This window comes from Bos indicus x Bos taurus, chromosome 3 (genome assembly GCF_003369695.1).
Source record: "Bos indicus x Bos taurus breed Angus x Brahman F1 hybrid chromosome 3, Bos_hybrid_MaternalHap_v2.0, whole genome shotgun sequence".
NCBI classification, from domain to species: domain Eukaryota; kingdom Metazoa; phylum Chordata; class Mammalia; order Artiodactyla; family Bovidae; genus Bos; species Bos indicus x Bos taurus.
This window is the reverse complement of record NC_040078.1, coordinates 25367751-25390241: the sequence shown is the minus strand read 5'-3', so window position 1 is coordinate 25390241 and position 22491 is coordinate 25367751. Positions and strand designations below refer to the sequence as shown.

Here is a 22491-nt window from a genome sequence, read left to right as displayed (position 1 = left end):
AAATCTACCCACACAAAAGAGAGAAAGGAATCCAAACATAACACTAAAAACAGTAATCAAAGGGAAGAGTCTAAGAGAAGAATGAACAAAAAAAAGAACTATAAACACATGAACAAAATGTCTATAAGTACATACCTATCAATAATCACTTCAGTGTAAATGTACTAAATGTTCCAATCAAATGACACCGAGTGGTTTAATGGATAGAAATCAGGACCCATAGAAATGCTGCCAACGAGAGAGTCGCTTCAGATTTAAAGACACAGACTGAAAGTGAAGGGATGGAAAAAGGTATTCCATGCAAATGGAAACAAAAAGAAAGCCAGCAATACCTACATCAGGAAAAGTAGATATTAAAACAAAGACTGTAACGAGACAAAGAAGGACATTATATAATGATGAAACCTATAAATAAAAACATGCTTTTATAGTTAGTCTATGACAAAGGCAAGAATTACAATGGGAAGAGATAGCCTTTTCAATAAATGGTGTTGGGAAAACTGGACAGGTCCATGCAAGATAAGCAAAGTGGACTACTTTCTCACATCATATCCAAAAATAATACTTAAAATGTATTAAATACTTAAATATAAGACCTGAAACTATAACACTCCTAGAATAAAACATAAACAATATGCTCTTTGGCATCAATCTTAGTAACTTTTTTTTGGTATCTGCTTCTTCATGTAAGAGAAACAAAAATAAACAAATGAGACTACAACAAACTAAGCTTTTTGCATATAGTGAAGGAAACATCAACAAATTATACATTGCAGTGCTGAATGGGAAAGGATGTATGTGAACAATATATCAGATAAAGGGTTTCTATCCAAAATATTCTTGCCTGGAGAATCCCAGGGACAGAGGAGCCTGGTGGGCTGCCGTCTATGGGGTTGCAGAGTTGGACATGACTGAAGCGACTTAGCAGCAGCAGCAGCAGTAGCAGCATCCAAAATATACAAAACATTCAAACAACTCACATCAAAAAGTTAAGCAACCCAATTAAAAAAGGGACAGAGGACCTGAAAAAAATTTTTTTTCCAAAGAAGACATACATATAGGATAGGTAACAGATACATGAAAAGATGCTCAGCATGACTAATCATTAGGTAAATGCCAATCAAAACCATGAGATGCAACCTTATGTCTATCAGAATGGTTATCATCAAAAAGACAGCAAATAACAAGTGTTGGCAAGGATGTGGAGAAAAGGGAATCCTCATACACTGTTGGTGAAATTGTAAATTGGGGCAGCCATTATGAAAAACAGCATAAAGCAAATTTAACAGAAGCTACCATATGATCCAGCACCTTTATTTCTGGATATTTACCCAAAGAAAATAAAATTACTAATTTGAAAAATTATATCCACACTAATGCTCATTGAAGCATTATTTATAATAGCCAAGATATGAAAGTAACATATATTTAAATGTTCACTAATAGACAAATAGAAAAAAAAAGATGTGATATATATATACATATATATGAATATATATATATTCTTATATATATACACACAGAGAATATTCCTCAGCCATAAAAAAAGAAATCTTGTCATTTTCAACAACATGGATGGATCTAGAGGGAATTATACTAAGTAAAATAATTCAAAGAAAAGGCAATACTGTATGTTGCATATGTAGAGTCTAAAAAACAAAACAATCAAAACAAAATGAAAATAGACTCAGATACAGAACACAAATGGGTGGTTGACCAAAAGGAAAGGATTGGGGGGACAGAATAGGTAAAGGGGATTAAGAGGTACAAACATCCAGTTATAAAATACATAAGGCACAGGAATGTAACGTAAGGAATACGGTCAGTAATACTGTAATAACTTTGTATGGGACAGATGGTTACTAGACTCATGGTGATCATTTTATAATGTATGCAAGTATCAAATCTCTATGTAGTACAAATGAAACTAACATAATCTTGTATGTCAATTATATTTCAGGTAAATAAAGGCTTTGTCACTGGAGGAAAATAACTGCTTGGCTAGGAGAGAAAATGAACATTTATGGTCTATGTAATCCTTATCACAGCACAGTAAGGAAGTATTTTAGGCTTTAAGGATAGAGAAGTTCAAGTTCAGAGAACTGGAAGACAGAAAACTTGCTCAAGTGGTCAGTGGAAGACTAAAGTTTCAGACTGAAGTTTACCTGGTTCCAAAGTTGGTGCTCTTCCCTCTGTGCCTGTGGTTATCCTATTTTAACTTCTATCAGAACCACCGGGAGGACTGGTTAAGATGCCAGTTGCTGACTCTACTCCCAGAGTTTCTCCATTAGTAAGTCTGGGATTGGGTGGGGTAGAGCAGCGGTCCCCAAACTTTCTGGCACCACAGAACAGTGTCATGGAAGACAATTTTTCCACAGATGGGGCAGGGGTAGATAGGGATGGTTTCTGGATGATTCAAGTGCATTATATTTATGTGCACTTTATTTCCATTATTATTACATCAGTTCCACCTCAGATCATCAGGCATTAGATCCTGGAGGTTGGGGACCTCTGGAGTAGAGAATAGGTAGGTGCAGAGGGGAAGGAACTACAAAGATAAGGGAAACCTACTCTGCAGAGGAGCACTGTCTACTGAGAACAAATTGCTGACTCCACCCCCAAGTTTCTCCACTAGTACATCTGGGATGGAGCCCATGAATTTGCATTTATAACAAGTTCTCAGGTGTTGCCAATGCTGACAGTCAAACAATCATACTTTGAGAACCATTGCCCTATGCAGTTATTTCCCAACTCAGCAGCATTGACCTCACCTGGGGGCCTGTTAAAACTGCAGAATCTCAGGCTTCACAGCAGACCCAGTGAGACAGAATCTATATTTTAACAAGGTTCCTAAATAACTCACATGTACATTAAAGTTTGAGAAGCACTCCTACCACATGTCAATTATACATATCGCAGTACATTCTCTGACTGCAATGAACACAGTGTGCCATGAAATTTCTAAAGGATGACTAACAAAACTTGGTTGGTGGGCTCTAGGAAAGCTTTCCAACATAGCTGAGATGGATCTTAGAGGCTCTGAGGAAGGAGTTTGGTACTTTGAAAGAACTAATAGAAGGCCACAATGGGGGAAGTATAATGAGTCTGGCAAAGCATGAGGGTAAAGAAGCAAATGGAGCCAGGCCTTGCAGTCACACTAAGTCATCTGGATTTTATCCTAAGAGTCATGAGAAGGGTGCCCAATGATCCCCTTAGCCATCAGTGGGCTGGTAATCTGGCTCTTGGAAAAGAACCTTCATCAGTAGCATCTGCCAATTTCTATGGCAGAAGAACTCCAAGCATGGCTGACTGCAAACTGGTTGTGATTTAGTCGCTAAGTCATGTCCAACCTTTCTGTGACCCCATGGACTGTAGCCATCCAGGCTTCTCTGTCTATGGGACTTCCCAGGCAACAATACTGGAGTGGATTGCCATTTCCTTCTCCAGGAGATCTTCCTGACCCAGGGATTGAACCTGAGTTTCTAGCACTGCAGGTGAGTTCTTCACCACTGAGCCACCATGGAAGCTTGCCAACTATAAGCTAGTGCTGGCTTAACAGCTGGCTCATATAATTCCTCTCATGAGCCTATATGAGTTGACTCTAGCAAAGTACTGCCTTGGTTTATCCCTGGTGTGACCGGAAGCCCTTCATGCTGACATGGTTCATATAGCAAATAGCAGTTACATGGTGGCTGGAAATCAGTTACTTCAATCAACCAGGAATACTTAAAACTCTAACTGGCTCTGGCAGATTTATTTCCAAGTCCATTTTACCTTTGCGAGAGGCTGAGACTTGGGCTTGGAACTCAGCAAGTAGTGAGGTAGCCTCACTTTCTCTTTTCTTGCTTGTCCTGCCACATCCTGCAGCAATGACTGGGTTGGAATTTTCAGAGGCATACACGATTCTGGTTCTGTTAGAGAGAACACTGAAATTACACCATGTGAAATTTCCAAAGACATCCAAGGTCATACCAGGGCGCAGAAGAACACAGAACCCACTTGGGACATTTTCTTTTCTTCTTAAAAAGCTTGTATACTCTCTGCAGCACCATGGACTGTAGCCTGCCAGGCTTCTCTGTCCATGGAAATTTCCAGGCAAGAATACTGGAGTGGGTTGCCATTTCCTGCTCTAGGGGATCTTCCGGATCCAGGGATCAAACCAGTGTCTTCTGCATCTCCTGCATTAGCAGGCGGATTCTTTACCACTAGCACCACCTGGGAATTCCCTTACAGGAATAAAGGCTTTGAATAATTCTACTGTTTGATCTACATTTTACAACAAGACTTAACCTAATATTAGTTCTCAGAATAATCCTATGAGATGAGCAGGGCAGATGCTATTAGCATCACATTTTTTAAATAAATGAGAAAAATCAGATTCTAAGAAATTGAGTGACTTGCCTATAAATCAACAAGGTACAGTTCAATAAAATGTTGACTCTCAGAGATTTCTTAAAACTAATGAGTATAAAAATCTTAAGAATTTCTTTGTTTCAACTAGTAAGTTTAGAGTTTGAAAAGGGGGTGGAGTTATCATAGATAAATTAAGCCAGGAAATTAAATCCCCAGATCACTAAATTTGGTGAAGGAATGAGCCAAAGTAGATAATCTACATAGCAGCAGTTGTGTGTATTTCTCCAAATATCCAGGAGGTTTAATAAAAATTGTGCTTTAGGTCACCTTTTTAAAACACCCTGTCTTGAATTTAAATCATCAAGAGAGGAAAGGGAAGGAAACCAATATCTGAGTGTCCACTGTCTGCAGGCAAGTACCACATGTATGTTAACCATGCCTTGTCTGTATGTATGTCTCCTGCACTGCAGGCAGATTCTTTACCATCTGAGCCACCAGGGAAGCCCCAGCATTTCACTAGTTCTCAACAAGTCCTCAAAGCCAACACAGAACCTTGACCAAGATATTTCCTGAAGTTAACAGGGATGATCCTATCTTGTTTGCAGGGTTATGGGTCTGGAAGAATCAGAATTTTTAACCTCTCTGGACATGTCCCTGCCACATGGCTATAGCTTGTTCTTTGTAGGAGAGGACAAGACCACACAGGGACAAGGAGGGATGTGACAACATGGAGAATGCCCAGAAAGACAGGCAGTCAGATGTAAACACTCTTGAAAAGCCTGAATGTATCCAGTCATCCGTGGGCTAGCACCATGGCTACTTTTCTTTGGTTTGAGCATCAACAAGCACCAACCCATCCCGTGTTTTGTTGTTGTTCAATGAGTTTGAGTTCTAGTTCTCAAACTGAAGAGTCCTTACTAAGTCCACAAGGAACACACTCCCGATAGTGTGAGATAATAGAAGATGTTTCTTGGCCTCTGTCCCTGGTTCCTGGCACAGTGTTCCCAAATCTCTTTTAATTTCCTAAATGATAAGAGTACCAGGAGCATCTTTTAATATTTTGTCCTTGATCCTGATTCCTGATACAGAGCTCCTAAATTCCTTGGAATTTCTTGGGTGATAGGAGTTTCTTCTGATCTGAATTAAGTGACTTTTGGTGGGCTCCTGGATAGCTTCAGGATGGGGACTGGTCATCAGGAAAAACCAAGCCATGATAAGAAGCTTGGAAATTTCAGCCCCACTTCTCATCCTCTGGGAAGAAGAAGGGATACGGAGATGGAGTTCATTATGTCCACATGATGAAGTCTCCACAAAAATCCTACAGCATGCAGTTTGGAGAGTTTCCAAGCTGGTGAGCACATGCCAGGTGGGTGGGTGCACCCCAGTCCCACAGGGACAGAAGCTACTGTGCTAAAACCTTCCAGACCGGGCCCTGAGTACTTCTTCCTACGTCTATTCATCTGTGCCATTTATCATGTCCCTTATTATATAATAATATCTGAATTCTGTGAATTGTTCTAGCAAATTAGGGAAGCATAAAAGCAGGTCATGGGAACCCCACTTTATAGCTGACTGGTTAGAAGCTCAAGTGACAACCTGGACCTGCAATGAGCATGTGAAGTGGGTGATGGGGAGCCTTGTGAGACCGAGCCTTTAGCTTATAGAGTCTGTGCTACTCTGGTTAGTTTAAGGACTGAATTGTAGGACACCCAGCTGGTGCTGTAGAATTGCTTGGTGTAATAAAAGTTCACACATATCTGGTCACAGAAGTGCTCTGTATGAGTTGTGAGTTTTTCCTACACAACTACCCAGTGTGCCTCCAATTCATATGTGCATCTTAATCCCCTGGGCTGACCCTGGAAAAATAGAGATTCTCTAGCCACATGCTAGATAAGCTGTATTTCAGGCCAGAACAGAATCAGAATCTCCAGTGATGGGGATCATTGATCAGTGTTCTAATATATTTACTCTCTTTTGTCACTATCGCCTACATAGACAACAATCATGATGGCCTGATGCATCTTCTTGTTTGTATTTCTTACCATATGCATATTTCTGTCTTATAGCAATGCATTTTATCAGTCTGATGGGGACCAAACAATCGTTCATTCTATTATTATCAATACTAAATGCTGATATGGAGTTTCTCATGAATTAGGCACTACTGTAAGCATTTTACATATATTAAATTTAATCCTCACAACACTGTGATGTATATATCATTCTATCTGCTTTATAGAAGAGAAAACAGGAAGATATAGAGGGGTTAAATAGCATGTCACTGGGACTTCGGTCCAGTGGTTAGAATTCCACACTTGAACTGCAGGGGGCATGGGTTCAATCCCTGGCAGAGGAACTAAGATCCTCTAAGCCTTGTAGCTTGGCCAAAAATAAATAAATCAATGATTAAAAAATTAAAGAGTGGATATATGTTATGTAGGGCTTCCCTGGTGGCTCATATGATAAAGAGTCCACCTGCAATGCAGGAGACATGGGTTCAATCCCTGGGTTGGGAAGATCCCCTGAAGAAGGGAATGGCAGCCCACTCCAGTATTCTTGCCTGGGAAATCCCATGGACAGAGGATCCTGGGGGGTGGGGGGTGGGGCTACAGTCCATGGGGTTGCAAACAGTCAGATACAACTGAGGGACTAACACTTTAACTTTCATATATACATGTATAATTGATTCACTTTGCTACACACCTGAAACTAACATAACATTATAAATCAACTACACTCCAATAAAAAATTAAAACAGCATGCTCACTGTAACCTAGTTATTATATGAGGAGTGAGGTAGAGCCTTAACATAAATTATATGTCATATTAGATACATGTCATTATATAAGACATTATATAATTATATATAAGTCATTGTCAGTATATAAGTCATAGTTATTATATAAGGAGTTAGGTGAGCCTTAGCTCTGTTTTCTACCAGGTGTGTTTCAGTTGCTCAGTCGTATTCAACTCTTTGTGACCGCATGGACTGGGGCCTGCCAGGCTCCTCTGTCTGGAATTCTCCAGTCAAGAATACTGTAGTGGGTAGCTCTTCCCTTCTGTAGGGGATCTTTTCAACCCAGGCTTCGAACCCAGTACCAACACCCATAATATATGAATTCCTATTCACTGAGCCTACCTAGGGCTTTCCTATGGATGGGGATAGAAGAGGGGGTATTCGAGGGGCTTGAAGCAGCAGCTGGACATCAACTGATACAGAGGAATTTTAGTATTTAAACACCTGGGATGGTCCAACTAGTGGTATCATCTGAAATTATGGCCAGACTTCACACAACTGAAGAACCAATAGTGGTTCCCTCCCTGTTTCTACCCTGAAGTCAACCATAGTATTTACACACAATAATATTTTGTTTTTATTTTTTTATTTCCTCTCAGAGCATGGCTTTATTTACTTCGTCTCTGAGCATGGCTTCCCTGTAGGTGGGGCACATTTCTTTGTCCACTGACTCTAAGCTCGGTCTTAGGACTTGCTCTGACCCACAAATGTATGTCTAAGTGGCTGAGCCAGTTCTGAGCAGAGGCTGAGAGGGGCCTCATGGCATCCAGTCACATCAATTCATGGCAAATAGATGGGGAAACAATGGAAACAGTGACAAATTTTATTTTGGGGGGGGGGTTCCCAAATCACTGCAGATGGGACTGCAGCCATGAAATTAAAAGACGCTTGTTCCTTGGAAGAAAAGCTATGACCAGCCTAGACAGCATATTAAAAAGCAGAGACATTACTTTGTCAACAAAGGTCTGTCTAGTCAAAGCTATGGTTTTTCCAGTAGTCATGTATGGATGTGAGAGTTGGACTATAAAGAAAGCTGAGCGCTGAAGAATTGATGCTTTTGAACTGTGGTGTTGGAGAAGACTCTTGAGGGTCCCTTGGACAGCAAGGAGATCCAACCAGTCCATCATAAAAGAAATCAGTCCTGAATATTCATTGGAAGGGCTGATGCTGAAGCTGAAACTCCAATACTTTGGCCACCCAATGCAAAGAACTGACTTATTGGGAAAGACCCTGCTGCTGGGAAAGATTGAAGGCAGGAGGAGAAGGGGATGACAGAGGACAAAATGGTTGGATGGCGTCATTGACTCTATGGACATGAGTTTGAGTAAGCTCTGGGAGTTGGTGATGGACAGAGAAGCCTGGTGTGCTGCAGTTCATGGTATCACAGAGAGTCGGACAACGACTGAGCGACTGAACTGAACTGAACTGACTGAGGGGGCAGCCCACAATCCACCTCTCCTGAGCTCCAACCCTCTGCCCTGAAGGCAGCAGCCACAGAGGGAGGGGCCCCTTCAATGTGGGAGTGGAATACACCCAAGCTCTCCCTGCTGCTGCTGGTGTGCTGGAAAAAAGCTTAACAATTGCCTCCCTGGAGAAAAACTGTCCTGGTTGGTATACTTTGCACATTTGTGGCATTTGCTGATTTCTCACAGTGGCTGACTCAAGCTCTCAATGTGGTGTCACTGAACGTAGGGCTGGGATGAGAGAGCGCCATCAGATCTCAGGGGCCTGGTACCAAGCCCAGAACACGCCTCCTGCAGTCTGGAGCAGGCTGCACAGTCGGCCCACAGCCCCTGAAACTGGTTTGTGTCGCCATAGGATTTTTCACAGTGTTATCACAGCGAATGCTGTCAAATTCATTTTTATTTCATCAAATCTAAATCTCCTCTAGCTGATTCTACCGTATTTTCCAAGCATTTCTTGTACTATTACCAAATAAGAATAATCTACTTACATTTGTTTCCAGTTCATTTCTACTCAAGCTTTGAACACATTCTTTCCTTTCTTCTTTTTTTTTTTTTTCAGTATAAAATACTCTTTTCTGTTCCCTACATCTGGAGGGCAGTATAATAAACTACAGAGAATTCAGAGTCAAAAAACTCATTTTCTGGCCTTGGCAGAGTCCCAGATTTTCAATGTTGCTTGACTTTCTCTAGGTTTCAGTTTCCTCAGGTGAAATGAGGGCTGTCTCAGGTGATTGCATTTTAAATCTTAAAACCGATGCAACTTTATTTATTCTTTAAGACCACCTCTCCCATAAAACTTTCCCCGCTGCTTGTGTTAATCTCTTCCTACTCTGAACTTCTTTAAACTTTATTGTTTATATTAAAATTTAATTTACCACTTATAGTGGAATCACATCATTGTCTCTATTAGTTCAGGTATTTCAGTATGTAGGGGTGCTGGAAGAAAAGCTATGACAAACCTAGACAGCATATTAAAAAGCAGAGACATTACTTTGCCAACAAAGGTCCATATAGTCAAAATTATGCGTTTTTCAGTAGTCATGTATGGATGTGAGAGTTGAACCATAAAGAACGCTGAGTGCAAAGAATTGATGCTTTTGAACTGTCGTGTTGGAGAAGACTCTTGAGAGTCCCTTGGACTGCAAGGAGATCAAATCAGTCAATCCTAAAGGAAATCAACCCTGAATAATCGTTGGAAGGACAGATGCTGAAGCTGAAGCTCCAATACTTGAGCCACCTGATGTGAAGAACTGACTCATTTGAAAAGACCCTGATGCTGGGAAAGATTGAAGGCAGGAGGAGAAGGGGACGACAGAGGATGAGATGGTTGGATGACATCACCGACTCAATGGACATGAGTTTGAGCAAGCTCCGGGAGTTGGTGAAGGACAGGGAAGCCTGGCGTTCTGCAGTCCCTAGGGTCTCAAAGAGTCCAACATGACTGAACGACTGAACAACAACAAAAGGGGTGCTGTAGGTGTTTCTCTAGTTTCAAAACTTTTTTTCCTCCTTCAAGCACTCTCATTCTTTTGAAGCTCATGCCATCAGACTATTTTATTATTAATAAAAGATGTCAACTACTTGACATCTCCAAGTAGCTGTCAATCGCTGACTACCTCAAACATTGCCTTGATTCACTGCAGTTCCAACACCTTAGTCAGTCTTCCCCTTCATCTCTCTTGGTGACATCCCCGGATAACTCTGTCCTCTCTGATTTTTCCATCACCCTGTTTCTTCATCTTTCCTCTTCTCCACCTCAGAAACTCCCAGGGTCATATCTTTGCCCTTGCCAACACCAATCATTTTATCACTTTCCAAACCTCTGTTTTAAGCTTCCCTGTCTAGATCACCATCTTATTACTCTATCATATCTGCCGAGCAATTATTTGACCTCCTGAGAGCTCCAGTCAACAGACACTGTCACTTTAAACAATAAGTCACGCCTTCTTGCTTTGCTTTCCTGTTTCTCTGGAATGGGCTTTCTATGCTCTCATTACATCCACTCCTTTGACGTCACACTCGTTCACCTTCCCAACACCAAACCACAACCCTCCTGCCCGTGTACCTGTATTCTTTCTCCTGTCTCCTGCCACTGTGGATGAGGTGACACTACTCACATCCAAGGTCAACTCTGTCATTCAGTTCAGTTCAGTTGCCCTGTTGTGTTCGACTCTATGTGACCCCATGCACTGCAGCACGCCAGGCCTCCCTGTCCATCACCAACTGCTGGAGTTTACTCAAACTCATGTCTATTGAGTTGGTGATGCCATCCAACCACCTCATCCTCTGTCGTCCCCTTCTCCTCCCACCTTCAATCTTTCCCAGCATCAGGGTCTTTTCAAATGAGGCAGTTCTTCACATGAGGTGGCCAAAGTATTGGAGTTTCAGCTTCAGCATCAGTCCTTCCAATGAATATTCAAGACTGATTTCCTTTAGGATGGACTGGTTGGATCTCCTTGCAGTCCAAGGGACTCTCAAGCACATCCTCCAACACCACAGTTCAAAAGCATCAATTCTTCGGTGCTTAGCTTTCTTTATAGTTCAACTCTCACATCCATATATGACTGGAAAAACCATAGCTTTGACTCAGGGTCTGCCCCAAAGGTCATGGTCTCCCACCTTTTTTAACACTTTGCTGTCCTGCAATTATGTTCCCTTCTCCTGCATCATAGGTTCTCTCTTGATGCAGAATTATCATCATTTAGCAAATCAACATGTTCTACTAGTATGTCTAATTACAATTTTTTTTTTAATTGGCTGTGCTGGGTCTTAGTTGCAGCACACAAGATCTTCATTACCACATAACGGGATCTTTAGTTGAGGCAAGGAAACTCTAAGTTGTCGCATGTGGGATCTGGCTCCCTGACCAGGGATCATACCTGGGACCGCTGCATTGGGAACATGGAGTCTTAGCCACTGAACCACCAGGGAAGTCCCTACTATGTCTAATTTAAAACAAAACCAAAAACCTCTCACTTAGTGACACAGCTCCCTCCACTTGCAGTCTTTCTTCTTTATTTTTTCAACAAAGCTCTTGGTTACAGCTATCCATTCCTGCTGCTGTTGTTGATTCCTCCTTAGCCATTCTATACATAGTGGCTCCAGCTGGCTTCCGTCTCCTCTGTGCCTTGGGGCTTCTCTTGTCTAGATCACCAGTGACCACAATAGTATCCAATTCCACGGTTATTTTTTTATCTTACTCAACTTTTCAGGGGCATTTAATATATTCAAAACACTCAGTGATTTTCATATTCCCATTTTTCGCCTATTTTGCTGGCTTTTTCTTCTTAGTTGCCTTTACTGGCTCTTCCTCTGCCTGATTTTACATTCTAGAGTTTGCCATAGGGCAGTGGTTGTCAACACATGATCCTATGTCAGTGACATCAATACCACCTGGAAACTTGTTGCAATTACCAATTCTCATCCTCACAACTGGTCACATTAGTTAACCCAGGAATCCCCTTGTTTCTTCTTCTGTTTCAGCCCCATGTCCAATCAACAAGCAAGCCCTGCTGGCTCTACCTCTGATACACACGCACACACACACATACACACACACACACACACACTCACACAAACATATACATATATACACTGGATATATTTCCAATTAATTTGCTTCTCACCACCTCTGCCTTGAGCCCCTAGTCCAGATCTCTGTCCATGCTCACAAATATCCTGTTGCTTCCTCCCTGATTCCATTTTCTCCAGTCCTCCCTTTTCCCTTCTTATAAGCCACTGTCCACACAGTTGCCAGAGGGATCTTTCTAAAACATAAGCTTGTCATGTAATGACCCTGCTGTTCAAAACCTTCTGGTGGGGTTTGACTACAACTCCTCTTAGAATGATAGCTCAGTAAAGAATCCACCTGCAAAGCAGGAGACCCCAGTTTGATTTCTGGGTCAGGAGGACCTGCTGGGGAAGGGATAGGCTACCCACTCCAGTATTCGTGGGCTTCCCTTGTGGCTCAGCTGGTAAAGAATCCACCTGCAAATATGGGAGACCTGAGTTTGATCCCTGGGTTGGGAAAATCCCCTGGAGAAAGGAAAGGCTACCCACTCCAGTATTCTGGCCTAGTGAATTTCATGGACTGTATAGTCCATGGGATCGCAAAGAGTCGGACATGACTGAACCATTTTCACTTTCACCTCTTAGAATAAAACTCAAAACTCCTCATGGGATCTTACTGCAGCCCCTCTCTCTGACCTCATCTTCCTCTGACTGTTCCAATGCCCATTTTCTTCCAGGTCCATGCCTTCTTTTTATTTCTATTTCTTCTCCTCTAAGGGCCTTCATGTTTGCTGTTCCCGCTACCCGGAATTTTCCTTTCCCTCAGTCTTTGCATGGCTGCGTCCCTCTTGTCTCTGTTGTCTCAGCTCAAATGTCCCTTCACAGAAGGGCCTTCTAACCCTCTAACTGAGTGGTATCTCTCCCCTCAGATACTCCCCATACATTATACTGTTACATTATGTGATACCACTTAATATTATCTGAACTTATTTGTCTACTTATTGTCTAGGTCTGCTCATAGTATGTTCAGCTGCATATGACGTTGGCTTCTTAATTGCTGTACTCCCATGCCTAGAACAGTGCCTGACATTGAGTAAGTGAAGTGAAAGTCACTCAGTCATGTTTGACTCTTTGTCAGTCCATGGACAGTAGGCTGCCAGTCTTCTCTGTCCATGGAATTCTCCAGGCAAGAATACTGGAGTGAGTTGCCATTCCTGTCTCCAGGGGGCAATGAGTAAGTCACCTCCTAAATGAACAAACCTCACAGGAGACATAAGATTAGAGTCAGGAAAGCAAAAGGACTTGCATAAAGTAAATCTCTTAGTTCTGACTCATAAATGAAGCAAGATGTTGCTTCTGTAAGAGGTAACTAAGACCCATCAACTGATCCTCACCTCACTTTCAAAATGGAACATGCCCACAGGAATCAGGGAGTACAAATTTATCTATACAATTTAAATTATCCCTCCTTCCTTCCTTTCCTTTCTCCCTCCCTCTCTTTCTCCCTCCCTCTTTTTCTTTCCCAATCATATTTAGTTCAACTGACTTCAGTTAAATCAGTGTAATGTGACTCTACAGGAACTAGATATTATTCTGTAGTATTCCACACTTGAGTTTCTGCTACCCCAATAAGATGACACGCTATGTAAGACAGATGTTTCTCTTCCAGCACCTGCAGGCCAAAGAAGTATTGAAATCATAGGTAAATCTAAGTCCAACTACCAAGCCACTCATGGCTCAACAAAGCTACTAGGTACCTGACTTTCAGTAAATCACACAAACTCTTAGAACCACGATGCATAAAATAATAAATCAATCAAAATAAATTGAAGAAATAAAATAACAAATCTCAAAAATTTGTCATTTCTTTCCTTCAATCTGGGACTTGTAGTCATTCTCAAAATATTTTTTGAGATACTCTGATGTGCTAAGAAGCCTTACAAAGTCCTACAGATTCACAATCCATGACCCACTAGGATTTTTTTCTGTAACTGCCAACCACGCCCCGAGGGCCATCTCCCGTACTCCAAAAAGACAAGATGTTCAGTTTTCAGAAGCAATGAGATAAAGCAATAGGCTGTCATACCTTTGATAGACACTGTTAAATTTTCAGTTTGCTTTTGGCTAGCAGGCTCCTTGGTATCCTCAAGGTTCTCTGATTTTGAAACACTAAGTATATCTGAGGATTCCTGTTTTGAAACTTTATTTTTCTGGGAATCTGAAATAAAAAACCCAAACAAATAATTTAAAGTGATATTTTGGACAGTGATACAATGACTACTTATGTTTGTATTACAATGAACAAGGTGCTTTCCCCCCCACCCTCTTTAAAGAGAGTAAATGGAAGCAAGCCATTAAGAGCCAGGATTTTTCATTATATGACACAGTGTTTGGCATTAACAAACAGGACAGTGTCTGTAAGACTCACTCCCAAGGAGCTAGCTGGTTCTTTCTGGGCCTTATGACCAGAGCGTAGTTGTCATCTTGGGTTATGAAACAGAGACCAGGTAATTTAACCTACTTTTACCTGGCCAGAGTAACTGAATTGTCATTTCTTTTTTAAAAATGTTTCCAATCTTAAGTCCATTTATTACTCTGAAAATGTAGCTCTGTATTAAAATGTGCTCTAAGAACTCAGTGCAATATGAAACAAAATTTAAATATATATATTTCAAGGACTGGGGATGCAAATACATTTCAACTTTTATTTGCCAACCCTAGTTAAAGGGTGGAAACTGCCTGAAGGACCATGCTGATAATATTGTGGCCTTGGCCCCCTTTCAATGGAAAGATAGGCTGGACTGGTTAGTGTCATCTGCTCAGGGTGCCTTCATCCCTGACTGGGCTCCATCACATCTATGAGTCCTTGTTCCAGCCTTAATCTTTGCTTTGCAAATGCCGTGGTAATTACGTGTTTTCCTTGGCTGTCCTCATTCCAGGCAGCCGAGCTCGTGGTATTGCATTATACAGCAGAAAATCCCTCTGTCTGGTTATTTTAACAACCCAGTTTATTCAAGAGAAGAACTAAATTTCACTTCATCCCTAAATTCTTCAACATGCATCTCCTGAAATGAAGACATGTCCACTACATGTTTATAACACTATCACCATACCCAAGAAAACTTACAGTAATCCCACAATATCCTTTCATACAGTCCCTAAATCAGACTCAACTAATTGCTCTGAAATATCTTCCATAGCTGTTTCTTTCTCAATCCAGTATCTACACGTGTACCCCAATGTTCATCGCAGCACTGTTTATAATAGCCAGGACATGGAAGCAACCTAGATGTCCATCAGCAGATGAATGGATAAGAAAGCTGTGGTACATATACACAATGGAGTATTACTCAGCCATTAAAAAGAATACATTTGAATCAGTTCTAATGAGGTGGATGAAACTGGAGCCTATTATACAGAGTGAAGTAAGCCAGAAGGAAAAACATAAATACAGTATACTAACGCATATATATGGAATTTAGAAAGATGGTAACAATAACCCGGTGTACGAGACAGCAAAAGAGACACTGATGTATAGAACAGTCTTATGAACTCTGTGGGAGAGGGAGAGGGTGGGAAGATTTGGGAGAATGGCATTGAAACATGTAAAATATCATGTAAGAAACGAGTTGCCAGTCCAGGTTCGATGCACGATACTGGATGCTTGGGGCTAGTGCACTGGGACGACCCAGAGGGATGGTATGGGGAGGGAGGAGGGAGGAGGGTTCGGGATGGGGAACACATGTATACCTGTGGCGGATTCATTTTGATATTTGGCAAAACTAATACAATTATGTAAAGTTTAAGAATAAAATAAAATTTTTAAAAAATGTATATATTACAAGTAGTTTTCATGTCTCTTTTGTCTCTTTTAATACAGAACAATCACCTCATCTTTTAACATTTTTAAAATGACATTGACTTCTTTGAAGAGTTTGTTAGTTGTCTTATAAAATGTCTACATTCTGGATTTCTTGGCTTTTTTCCTTTTGATGAAATTCTGGTTAAAGATTTTTGGCAAGAATTCTACACAGGTCCTGCTGCTGCTAAGTCCCTTCAGTCGTGTCCGACTCTGTGCGACCCCATAGACGGCAGCCCACCAGGCTCCCCCGTCCCTGGGATTCTCCAGGCAAGAACACTGGAGTGGGGTGCCATTTCCTTCTCCAATGCACGAAAGTGAAAAGTGAAAGTAGAGTCGCTCTAGGAACTCTGTATTGTGCTATATGAGAAAACACTTAATGCTAGGTGGTCTTGCAATTGGTAGGAGCTTGATCACCTGATTAAGGTTGAAATGCCATCTTTCTCCATTCTTTCACCTTATAATTTAGTAGGCAATATGCGAGGTGATACTTTGAGACCACATGAATGCCCCATTCTCCAACAACCTTTCAATACTCCCATGATTTTTATCTTTAGTCAGGTCTTCTTAATACTTTTAGGCAAATTTTAAGCATACAGGATGAAACTAAATTTTATTTACAGCTTAGTTTCCTCATAACTCAGCCAAATCTGCAATACATAGGTCACAGTGGGTCATATAATTAGCCATTACTGAGACAAAAAGTGGAAGGAAACTGGCTATGTTCTACATGAACAGGAGTAAGAGCTACATGAGCACACACCTGGAGGAGGACTGGATGTATCTTGAGCGGCTTCTTTGCTTGCATCCTCATCTTTCTTTGTCAAAGGAGGCAAGTTTTTGGAAAGGGTGTCCAGATAATTAAACTTAAAGGAAAAACCAAAGACTTATTTTAGACTTAACTCATGGCCAAAAGGCAACTGCTCCAAGCACACTGAGTTGGTGAGTAGTGATTAAAGTGTTTTTTAGGGCCCTGGGAAAAAGGTTTGTAAACTACAAGTTTTTCAAGAGAGTAACTTAATTCTAGATTTTGTTCCCCATAATTTCCCATACTTTCTTGTCAGGCCACCTGTGGTAAATAATAGCATTTGGAATTTTCACAGAAGCACAGGGAGTTCTGAACACATAGCAATACTCCTTTTGCTTTAGAGTTTCAAGATTTCCTAGAAGAGGTGAGGCATGTTCTCCTTCCATGGACTTTCCAGAACTCATAATCTCTTAGTGTTGCCTCAGCAGCTGATGAGTGAGGACATTTTTAATGGAATAAAAATTTCAAAATGGGATTTATCAGAGGGTAATCATCAATAGGGAGAATTCAATCCCCCCAAAGGGCTTAAAATAGAGGTGGGAGAATGTAATTAATAGCGCTAATGTAAGGCAGGGAGCTGGAGCTATAGTAATACACTGGCAAAGAACTTCCCTCTCATATGCTTGTGAAAACATGGACTTGAAGAGTGTGGGCTAGTCAGTTGGGCTGATGGTTGAAGCAGGGAAGAAGCAACATCACGATAGGTAGGTTACATTAATAGCGTAGGCATTGTATCAATTCTTACGAGGACTCATTCAATTACATTCAATTACCTGAGACTGATAAAGCTTGCTCAGTTCAGATTTGAAGTAGGGTGATATTACTTTGCTCCTAATTTCCTTTAGATAATTCTGTGTTTTTTCAATTTCCTTCCTGGTAGATATTTCCACAATGATGCAAAAGATGACAAAAAATATTTTAAAATGTTATTTGCTTGTGTTTCAGCTCTAAATCCCACAGAAAATGCAGATCCTGAACAGCAAAACTGATAAGAATTAACGCAGGCAATTTTTTCTGTCAAATTGTTTTAGTTCATTTTCTGCTTCTTCTAGAATCGATCACACTTCCTACATTGGAAATTAGACTTTCCAGTAAGCTAGGAAATAATGACACCAGCTTGTAGTTTGGTTTTACAGTTGATCTCAGAAGGCTACAAACCACATGCTGACCTTTTTTCCTGTCTTTCCAGTTCTCTGAAGTTTGATAGTTAGATTCTACTGATTTCCAAAATTTCAGTAGCAATGGTAATAAACACGGAAACTTAGGGAATGAATGGCTTATGAATAATTAATGAGCACAAAGTAAAATAAAAACAATCACAATAATCCTGCTAGCCATCTTTCCAATACTAGAACCTGTACTTGTTTGTTAAATGTAGCTGAACCTAACCCTCTCTGAAATAATTTTTTAGTGCTTATTGCATGCCAGGAAAAGTTTGCAAAGCACTTTACATTTACATTTTATTGGTCAAAAAAATCAAGGCATATAGAAGTTAAATGTGCATGTGAGTTTTAGTCGCTAGGTTGTATCTAACTGTTATTGCAACCCCATGCACTGTTGTCTGCCAGGCTCCTCTGTCCATGGCATTTCCCAGGCAAGAATACTGGAGTGGGCTGCCATTTCTTTCTCTAGGGAATCTTCCCAACCTAGGGATAGAACCCAGGTCTCCTGCACTGCAGGCAGATGCTTCACCACTGACCTATCAGGGAAGCCCACATAGAAGTTAAGTAACCTACCCTAAATCACGTCACCAGTAAGAGGTGAAGTCTGAATTAAAACCCAGGTAGTATGCCCTTAAGCCAGTGATCTTGATTAGTGCCCATGCAAGTCAGCTGTTGGTGAACTGACAGAGGTCCTAGACATTAGGCAGTCTAATCATCCTATTTTATAGATAAGCAACTGAAATCCTGAAGTCAATTTTACTGAAGTAAAATAGCCAGCTGGCATCATACATTCTGCAGATAATCAAATGGAAGCTGATTCTAGGTCTGCTGCCTTTAAGATCAGTGCTTTTTCTCTTATATTAGACGGCCTCTCTAGAAATACTGGCTGAATGAAAATTGTCTTATTAAATAACTTGAATTTCTCTTTAAATCTCTACTGCCTCAATGGATTCATTCATCAATCTATGGCAGTCTAGCTACTGCTTACCACTCTCTTAAAACTGTTCTCACAAAAGAAATCAATAAATCTTCCAACTGATAAGCCCAAATTCCTCTTTTCATTTTCCTCTCCAATTCTTCCACAGCATCTGTCATTTGTTGACCACCTTCTATATCCTGGAAACTTTCTCCTTCCTTCACCCTCATCTCCCACCCATTTTCCACGTTGTTATCTCTTCTCTTTTCTAGGACACATATCTAATTCCATGTTGCATTTTCTTCAAAAACTTTTGTTGGCTTGCCATTACCTAGCTATGGGTTAAAATTCAAAATGTTAATGTTTCAAAAAAATTTAAATGTGAATGGATAATGCATGCACGTTTACATAAGTAGAAAAGAGTACATCATGGAAAGGAAGTTCATCTTACACTGTCCGCTAACCTCTCAGCCTCCTTCCCCACAGACTCTGTCACCAGGCTCTTGGAAATCCTTTCAGGGATATTCTATAGGACAGTATATATCTTCTAGTTTTATAGGAGGGTGGCCCCTGAGACCTAAGGTCTTATCTCACCACTTATCCAACACATTCCACAACCCAGACGTTTTTATTAAGAAGCATATTCATCCTGGGAGCCATTCTGGAGAGCAGCCATGCACACGTGTACAATGGTACAATATGTACTACTGTATACCCAATAAATATATCTGGCTTCCTTTCTTTAGGGCGAGAGGGCTGGGGTTGGAATCCTCAGCTAAGACTGAAAGGAAACCAGCACACATAATGCTGAGAGTACATTTCTCATGTGCATTATAAGAACCCTTGCGAGTTTATGACAATGCTCTACATTAAGTTCTAGAATATTTATCAATATATTAGAATTACCAAAGCACAGAGAATACAAGAGCGCTTTCTTGCTTATGACACAGAGAGGATCTACCTAATGTTCTAATAATGGGTTTCCTCAAAAGATTACAACATCATTGCACAATGAATGCCCATTGGGCAGAAATGTATTAGCAGAGATTTTAAGAACAGGGGGAGCCTAGATGGTAGGACCTTGCAAACCATCCCATCCTAAAATTCTATGACTCCACAAAACTGGGTCTTTCACACGCTTCTGTAGACTTCAGGGTAGAATTACCTCTTTTGAGCTAGTTTTTCTTTCCAGCGCTTTGTTGTCTCTGTGTGCCTGTGTAAAAGGAAAGGGAAAATATGATGGAAAAGGGCAATGCTCTCAGCTTACAGACAATAGAAGAAAAACCACCCTTGCAAGATAAATTGTTAACAGCGTGGAAGATGTTAACAGCGTGGAAGATGAAAGGCTGAGAATTCCTAGATACTATCACCCTCAGTATTACACTCTTATCTCCCATTTCCTCCTCATTTCCTTAATACTGATTGGAACACATTATTGGATCAGCTTACCTCAATTTCTTTTCAAGGAAATCTGTCTCAAAGGTTTCTGGTGGACATTCTGTAGCATTAGCCAAAGACTGCTTAAATAAATCAGTTAGGTGGGCTGCAACTTTAAAAATAGATGGGTTTAGCTTTTATCCTCACTTCTTGACAGCACAACACACAATCAGCATTCATCTGAGATGTTTTCTAAGAGCCTATATTTAGCCTCTCAAGTGTTTACTAGAATTTCCATGACCAAGTTATAATATCACAGGAAACCAGGTAGCTCTATGAAATATCCCTCTAGAAAACACACATCTTAGAATCAAAACATAAAATGTGGCAAACTCTTCATCTGTCCCACATCATCAGGGGAATCAATGTTCTACCTGAGTTTCTTCACATCTGAAGCACCAAAACTCCACAAAAGTAAATATCTTATTGAAATTGTGTTTTTAAAAAGATACCTTAGGGTCTGAATCCAAGGATATGAATACAAGATGATGGTTGTTTGACAATTTGGGCAGTGATTCTCAGAGGTTATTCCACAACATGGTCTCAGCAAAATGTTAACAGGAGATAAAAAAAGAAAGGAAGGTTCCCTATCCCATGGTTATATGAGTTTAGGAAATACTGATTTATATAAGGTTAAATATGTTTCATTACTTTAGGACTTTTCTGAACCCTTAATTAGTTCATGTACCTTGTGGCTGTCTAAGAATATAAGGCATTATGCAGCAGTATCCAAATTTATTTTATCATAAAACTCATTTTCCTCTGGAACCATGTCATAGACTAGTGCTTTCGGAAGTACTTTGAGGGGCAATGACTTAGGATCACCACTATTAATGTGTCAGAGCAGCTGTAAACATGCAAGACTGTTGATTCCTGCATCTGTTTGTCTGTTTGAAAAATACGTTTGGTTTATCCTTCAACATTGGGCAACTTGTGTATTTACCTGTTCACTGACTGTTCCCTCACACCAGAGGTTAAAAATTCAAATGCTACAATGTAGGGTTACTAATGTAGGACATCTAGTCAAACGTGAATTTCAGAGAAGCAATAACAGTTTTTTTAGTATAAGCATGCTCCTTGTTATTTTGGAACTTGCTCATAATAAAAAAAAATGTGTTGTTTCTCTGAAATTCAAATTTGACTGGGTCTTCTGTATTTTCATTTGTTAAATCTGGCAACCCTAATGTAAGAGGCCACCCACAAAAAGAGTGACAACAGACTGTAAGCACCAGGAGACGCTGGGGGCTTTGATGGACCCTTTGGTCCATGGCAGTCCTGGAGGCGCAGCTGCTAATCATCTTCAGCTACATGTCACGGTATGGTAGAGGAAGACTCAGATATACCAAACAACAAACACAGCTGTGCAAGCCAGCACCACGCAGGACATGCAAAACACGCCTGTGGGCTGAACGGAGCCCGTGGCTGCCAGTTTCTGACTTTTGTCATACAGTCAAAATAGAAAAGAAAACCCCAAACCACAAAAATTCTCTGCTGCTTATCTTCTATGAACTATGAAACTATATAACCAAGTTGGCTGGGGCTGTATATGGTCCCAAATAAATTGCTTTCCGAAAGTAGACTGCTTGGGCTACATGTAGTGTAAAACATGGCAAGGTTTTTGTTATATCTATGTAGTTGCTCCAAAGTTTTGTGTATGTGACTGCGTGTGTTAGGGGTGGAGTGTATTCGGTTGACTGCTTCCTTCCTGTATGTTTGCTATGTTCTAAATACAAGTTGACACTAACTTAAAAGCCAAATGTCAACATTTTTCATGCAACATGCGACAAAAATGAATTTGAGGCAATCATGGTTTTAAGACTCTCACAATTTAGACAGGAAAGCGTATAAAAAAGTCATTACAGTACAACATGGCCAGTATGACAACAAATATGTATACGCTACTTTGCTATCAGATGAGAGAATTTAACTGAGAAGTGTATTTAAGATTGCTCCTTTGAAATCTATAACTATTTTACAGAAAAATATTAAGTATAATTACCTTCAGTAACATGACTTTTTGTAGTTTCCTCCATTTTAGGGAAAGACTGAAATGAAGAGAGAGTTCCTTAATAGTAATTATTATATTACATACAAAATTTACTTTGTTTAGCAAGATTCTTCTTTATATATGCAAATTGATCTTTTATGGAAACTACTGTAAAATGAATTAGTTTTTAATGCT

At 40.4% G+C, this 22491-nt stretch overlaps 1 protein-coding gene across 3 annotated transcripts in view; it reads right to left on the bottom strand.

Annotated features, from left to right (window-relative positions):
- Positions 1-22491, bottom strand: part of SPAG17 (sperm associated antigen 17) — a 252300-nt gene that overhangs the window by 24753 nt on the left and 205056 nt on the right. For 2 of the 3 annotated variants that reach the window (XM_027535676.1, XM_027535679.1), the window contains exons 38-44: positions 22309-22354; positions 20322-20421; positions 20038-20085; positions 17567-17666; positions 16749-16851; positions 14213-14344; positions 3775-3911 (exon numbers count right to left, since the gene is read on the bottom strand). In XM_027535676.1, coding sequence (XP_027391477.1) covers positions 3775-3911; positions 14213-14344; positions 16749-16851; positions 17567-17666; positions 20038-20085; positions 20322-20421; positions 22309-22354 — 666 coding nt within the window. The remainder of the gene's footprint in view (positions 1-3774; positions 3912-14212; positions 14345-16748; positions 16852-17566; positions 17667-20037; positions 20086-20321; positions 20422-22308; positions 22355-22491) is intronic. The other variant, XR_003510028.1, reaches the window with a different exon arrangement.